The sequence below is a fragment of the Parasteatoda tepidariorum genome, chromosome 3 (genome assembly GCF_043381705.1).
Source record: "Parasteatoda tepidariorum isolate YZ-2023 chromosome 3, CAS_Ptep_4.0, whole genome shotgun sequence".
NCBI lineage: Eukaryota > Metazoa > Arthropoda > Arachnida > Araneae > Theridiidae > Parasteatoda > Parasteatoda tepidariorum.
In genome coordinates, this window is record NC_092206.1 from 9319383 (window position 1) to 9326317 (window position 6935).

Sequence of the window (6935 nt, forward strand, 5' to 3'; positions counted from 1 at the left end):
TAACAAAATCAATGCAAATTCAAAATAAATATTTGTTTAATGAGAAAAAATGTCATTTAAAAAAATTAATGTCTGCGTTGGACCGACTGCTCACGCTGAGCTAACAAAAAAGTATTTTTTTGGCGTCAGATCTACGTCAACTTTCCGCTGACGCTCAGATAAGGCGTTAGTTCTAAGAAACCAGGCCTTGAGCTAACAAACCAGTATTTTGTTGGCGTCAGCGTGACGTTGACGTCCCGCTGACGCCCAGATAAGGCGCTTGTCCTAAGAAACCAGACCTTTACATATTCGGTTAAAAACTTTTATTTGTTTAAACGAAATTACTTTGTTACAATATAATATTCTAATACCAAAAAAAGTACTCACATAGCGGGAAAATATCTTTTTTGTGATGTAACTCTTTCAAAAGTACATAAAAATGGTTGCCAGCAGGGGTGTACATGTAGATTTATTAAATACACCTTGTGCGCCACCTAGAAACCAAATCTAGAAACCGACACTCGAAATTTTTGCTCTGTTACAATCGTAACCTGTTACAATTGACCCCACTCTCCCCTACTGTTTTTTTTCTTCTTTTGTTCGCACTACTCATTACACTAATTTGTTTAAAAAGTGGAACACTATACTACAAACTACGAAAAAATTAGCGACTACAGTAGTAGCTACTTCCGATCACTGAGGAAGCATGATGAAACAAAAAAATTCAATAATTATATAGAGAATTATTAACTTACTTTAAAAAATACCACACGGGTCACTCGAAAGTACGCAGAAATGCAACAACAGAGTTGAAATTTGACAAGTTCTAGGGGCCAGTTTCGTTTACGAGCTTACCTCGAGTTTTCTTTTCCAAATTGCAATTAATGTGAAAGTTAAAGCAAATGTAAGTGCTTCAACGTGAATTTTTCTCAAATCTTTTTGTTTTAAATTTTGATTTTTGTTGTGGAAAATGCATTTTTTCCTCTAGATATCTTTATTTTATAAACTCTCTCTCGCGTTGATGTCAAGCAAAAATAGCAAGAGAGATTAAATGTTGACAAATATAAATCTTTTCATTAATATTGATATTATAATAATTAATTAATAATACATAAAATTTGGTGAACAAATATTGATGTCAATGATACTTAATTTATTTTGGTTATTGGTACTAAGTGAAATAAAAAATAAGCTATGTACTAAAAATTAATGGAGAAAATGTATTTATTTGTTACGGAGAACAGTAAATAGTCACCATACAATTAGTGACACCTACCATGCTTAATTTTGGTAATAGGCATAAATGGTGCAGTTTTAATTAATACCAATCGGTGAAGTTTAAATACGAACCAAGTATGCCCTTACGTTGGTACAAAGTATTTCGTGAGTAAATTTGGTACCGATTACTGCTGCAGGTTTGTATGATAGATTTTTCCCGGCACTCAAAAAAATATAAGTACGGGATGAAGTAGCTTGATGGTGGTAAATTTTAAATCTCATGGATTTTATTTTATAACCGTCGTTAAATAACCGACCCAATTTAGGGTTTACGACTACTAATGTTCTCCGTAGCCTTCGAATCCAATCCTGAAGACAAGGGAACTCCTGGATCAAGTATTGGGAGAAATTTGCCTTGAAAGATGATTTTTTTCTTTTTTTGAATTAAATCACAATTGCGCTACATGGGGAGGAAAACCACTAAAAACCTCCCACGGTCAGCCTGACGGCAAGGGAACTCTAACCCATGATCCTGTCTACCACTTATGATATATCACGTCATCACTGTGGTCGGTGCAAACCGGATGCGGATTCGTATAGACCAGCCATATCCGGGATTCGAACTCAGTTCACCTCTTTGAACGGCGAACGCTCTATCTCCTGAGCCATCACGACTTAAATCTCATGGATTGCCTCAAGCAACAGCATTATGCCAGATTATACTGAAAAAAAACTGATGAAATGGGCTGGCAATCTAATGCAGATGTACAACATGCCAAAAAAAACGGACCACCCTGAATAACTTTTTATCTAATGATCGGATCTTCACGTTCTAGGAGTCATTCTTAATGGTCATGGGGATGACTCCAAATATGTTAATTAACTAGTGCAGATGATATTTTAAGTTACGAAATCAGACACAAAAAAGTACTTTCTCTGAATTAGCATACTTTCTTATCAGCGCATTCCAAAAACCCAAAACATAGGGGGTAGCCGCAATCTGGAAAATATGGTCCCCATAGTTTGGTAAGGAGAGCGATCCAAAGTTTGCCCCCCCCCCTTAATGTTAATTTTGTTTTTTGCATATTTCGCCGTATTCTAAAGTGAATTGAAAAATTTTTTGCACACAATTATAAAAATTCGTTCATCCAAAGATAATTTCATGCAAGAAATAAATTTTAGTAAATATTTACTATTTTTTATTATTTTATTTACTAACAGTGGTAAAACTTTTGAACAATAAGATCTGCAAATTTTTGCGTAATTTTAAAGTATCTATTTCTACATGGCAGAATACAAATTTTGAACGCAATCGGTCGAATAGTTCCTGAGAAATCATATATTAAATATATGACTTGTTTAAAATTTGATTTTTCGGAAACTATACAATCGATTTCGCTCGAAATTTGTATTTTTCCATGTGAAAATAGATATTTCAAATTTAAGTAAAAATTTGCATATCTTACAAATTCAAAAGTTTTACGACTGTTGTTATTAAATGAAATAATAAAAAAGAGTTAATATTTACTCAAATTTATTTTTTGCATGAAATTATCTTTGGATGAACGAATTTTTATAACTGTGTGCAAAAAATTTTCAAAAGTTTTCGAAACATGGCGAAAACTCAAAAAGTAAAATTATCATTAGGGGGTCCAAACTTTGGATCGCTTTCTTCACCAAATTATGGGGAGCCCATTTCCCAGATTGCGGCTATCCCACTGAGAATCGGAAATCCGAATTCGTCGAAAAAAAGATATGTTTATTCAGAGAAAGTTCGTTTTTGTGTCCGGTTTCGTAACTTAAAATATCATCTGCTCCAATTAATTAGCACATTTGAAGTCACCCCCTCAAACCATTAAGATGGAGTCTTAGAACGTGAAAATCCGATAATTAGTTCAAAAGTTATTCAGGGTGGTTCGTTTTTTACACTGTACAGCTAAAAGAGTTTTTATGCGATCGGGGAAGCATGTAAACTCTCTTTACACACATAGTATCCCCAAGTGATTTTGCGCTCGCTGATTGGCTTTCTCGGCAACGCCATCCGTGACGTATGGCTATTTCATTCTGCCGTGCTTGTTATTTTCAGCATAGAGTGATTTCTATACTCCAGCTTTTGTGTACAAACTTGAAATGTTAGTTTTTTTAACAGAGAAACTGCCTTCTTCATTTAAAAATTAAATAAAAAATATTTCCTCAAATACCATTACCCTTAGAAGCAATGTTCTAAATTTAGACGATTGCAACAAGTGGTTAATGGAATTTGGGGAACTTAGCAATACGAAATGGAATTCTAGAACTTTCAAACCTCATGGACAAAGATTTGTTTGTAGGTAAATAACTAGTTTAGTTATTTTAAGAAAAATTTGGTATTTAATTTTTATGGGAAATGCTTTTTTCGTTAAATTTATGATTATTACATGCATGAATTCTTATGAAGCTAATATCCCTCTAATTTATTGAATAACATTGAAATCGGATTCAATTGCTTTACTTAAATCCTATACTCACTATAAAATGAAAACGGAGTAGTTTTCACTTGATATTTATTTCATTAAATTAATGTTCATCGAATTAAATTAATATTTTGTTTATTTCTTGTGGATTACTAAAATTAAATTATAAAATTTTTAATTTAACATTTATTAGTGGCGCCATCTATTATTATAAATTAAAACTAAGAGATCTGCATTATGCCTACCTATTTATAACTTATTTTTAATGTTTTTTTTATTTGCTAAATGTTTTATAAACCGAAAAACTATTAATTGACATCTAAGAAATCAAGCAATTGTCTTTTAAGATGCTTATTTTATTAATTTTCGATTGCATAATTCCCATCAATAATCCCCCAAAAAATAATTATGAATTGTCCATTAAATTAATACCATGAGTAATTAAAGAATAAATTTACAAAAAATTCCCCCTTTTAATTCTAGTGCATTTCCATCGGATTGTAAATATTTTTTTATTATTTAATTGCTGGAAATTATTTGTTTGTCACGACAGTGCGTTTATGAAAGTGCCGCAGGGGAAATGTAATAGAAGTTTTTGAAAAATTCGACACTTTTTTTTTGCTGAATTATAATTACATTTTTTTTAACATTTTAGAATATTTTCCTCTATGATATGATAAAATCTCTTTCAAATAATCAAACATAATTTTAAATATTTATTTATATACATTTTAAAATCTCATATAATAACAAACGAGTGGTTCTGCAATCATACTTAATAAATTTAAGTAAAAGATTTTAATTTCTAAGTGCATAAGGATATTCACAATGCTATTCAATTTGAATATTAATCAATTCTTATATAAATATTACATAAAAGCTAGCTAATAAAACTTTAATTTATGTTTAATAATTATTATTATACTAGTTTGATGTTTTACCAAAACATGATTGTTTACCTCTCATTTACCTAAATTTCATAACATTAATATTAAAAAATATTAGCATAAAATTTAGAGAAAATTAGATTTAAATAAATGCGTTATTATTAAAATACAGTCAATAACGCTGTTTAATTTTTTGAACAAAACTTTAACATTTGCCATAAAATTAGTATGAGGAATATACTGGAACTGATTTATGATTGATTTACATTTTGGGAACAAACTACGGAGAAAAGATGATCGGGAGAAGCTGTAAAAAGACGTGACAGAAGGCAAGGCCGAGAAAACCAATCAGCGAGCTCAAAATCTCTTGGGGATACTATGTGTGTAAAGAGAGTTTACATGCATCGGGGAATCGACCAAGTTGAAAGATCCAACCAAAAAGTGTCGGTATTTGTCTTAAAATTTTGTGCACGATTTTATAGTGCTGTCCAGTACTGATTAAGTGATGCTTATTTTTTAACCCCTTGCTAAGCACGGGTATTCAACAAGTTAAAATTTAAAAAAATATTTGAGAAATAAAAATCGTTCCCTATTTGATTTATCTCGTCTGCGAGTAAAATTTATTTCTTCTTATCGAGTACGTATTCCTGAGGTTGAATTTTTTCCAGACGATAAATTTTCGTTACGATACACGAATTGGAAAAAATATTCGTTCTACAATAATTACATATTAAGTAAACTATCTGTGTTTTTACGGAAAATATTGACTTTTAAGGGGGAGGATGATGAATGAGAAGCAATTGCGGAATAGAACTTCCTGTTAAGTGTTACAATAATTTTTAAAATTTTACAATAAATAAAATACAATAATATTTTTGGAGAAAAATTATTGTCTATGGTTTCAATCCATACATTAAAGGGTAATTTTTTTCTTCTATTATTCATTTACTAGAAATCCTTGAAGCATTTGCAGAAGAATACAAAAATTTAAAAACAAAAAAAGGTATGAGCACCAGAAGAATTGTTGTTTTTTAAAGTTTTGAAGCACAATTTTATAACTTTTTCTCATAAATTATCATTATTTGAGTCTAATAAAAATATATAAAAATTTTAATAAGTATATATGCGTAGAAAAAACATACCTTGGCACTTATTAAGTGGTGCTGTAACTATTAAAATCGTGAAGCAACATATACACGTGTTTATCTTCATATTAAAGAACAATAAATTCACAGTTTAATTTGTTTCCCAACTCCAAGCATTTTTTCGAAACAGTTCTTTTTTATTTTTAAAAAAGCAACAAAGAAGAAAACACCGACGAAATTCCGACTGTTGTGCCGCAAACCTGACATAGAAATGCCGGCTGCCGTTTTCGTACACATTATTTGGCGAAAATAAAATTCCAGGAGCTCCTCTCAAACGCCAAACCGCCAATGGAAATCGCATCCCGGAAAACGGGAAAATACTTTCTCTTTAAAAAGTAACAAATTGAATATATTTCCTTGAATTAAAAATTAATGGATTAAAAAAAATTTACTTTTTAATAGGAATTTTAATGTCAATTTTAGCCTTTCCGGGAAATAGGACGAGGAATATTTTAAAATAACACTAATTAAGAAAATTCGAAGAAAGTGCTTCAATTAAATGAGGTAATTAAAGGATTTTTTTTAAATACTCTTTCGATCGAAGGTAATTAAGAACATTTCATGTCGTTGCAAATTTTAGTCGACGGTATTAAGATGGTAAATTCGATTCTTTTTTTTTTTCGCTTGTTCCAAAATGTTATTAAAATATGCGTTTCAAAGGGAAATAAAAACAAAATAATGTTTCACTCTAAATAAAGATTATTACTTTTAAAATTATGAAAATTCTTGCTTTGCAAACTGTATGTGCGTGAAACTTAAAAGCATTCATTGTAAAAATCCAACCTTTAAATTAACTGTTTAAGCCATATTAATTTGTACAGTGCGCAAAAAATTGAACGGACCACCTTGAATAATTTCGATTTAATGATCGGATTTGCCCGTTCTAGGACACATCTTTAACAGCTCAAAGGGGGTGACCTTAAATTTACTAATTAATTAGTGCAGACTATATTTTAAGTTACGAAATCAGACATAGAAATGTACTGCAAACTTGAAAATTTCAATTTTTAATGACAAAATACAAGATTTGAGCGAAATAGGTCCAGTGGCTCCTGAGAAATCGAATTTCAAAAATACTACTTTTTCAAACGTTAATTTCTCAGAAACTATTCGACCTATTTTGCCCAAATTTTATATATATATATATATGGGTCATTCTCACGAAAACTGTCATTTTTCAGTTCATAAAATCCCAAAAAAGTAAAGTGAATAAAAAGCTCTGAAACTTTTTATATTAATAGAAATATGTAATG

At 30.5% G+C, this 6935-nt stretch overlaps 1 protein-coding gene and 1 long non-coding RNA gene across 2 annotated transcripts in view; one reads left to right on the plus strand and one right to left on the minus strand.

Annotated features, from left to right (window-relative positions):
- The window catches only part of LOC107457235 (alkaline phosphatase), a 77033-nt gene extending 71132 nt beyond the window's left edge, over nucleotides 1-5901 (minus strand). The window contains exon 1 of the mRNA XM_043054938.2: nucleotides 5680-5901. Coding sequence (XP_042910872.1) covers nucleotides 5680-5749 — 70 coding nt within the window. The 5' untranslated portion in view covers nucleotides 5750-5901. The remainder of the gene's footprint in view (nucleotides 1-5679) is intronic.
- Nucleotides 1-6935, plus strand: part of LOC122272008 (uncharacterized) — a 94075-nt gene that overhangs the window by 69122 nt on the left and 18018 nt on the right. The window lies entirely within an intron of this gene.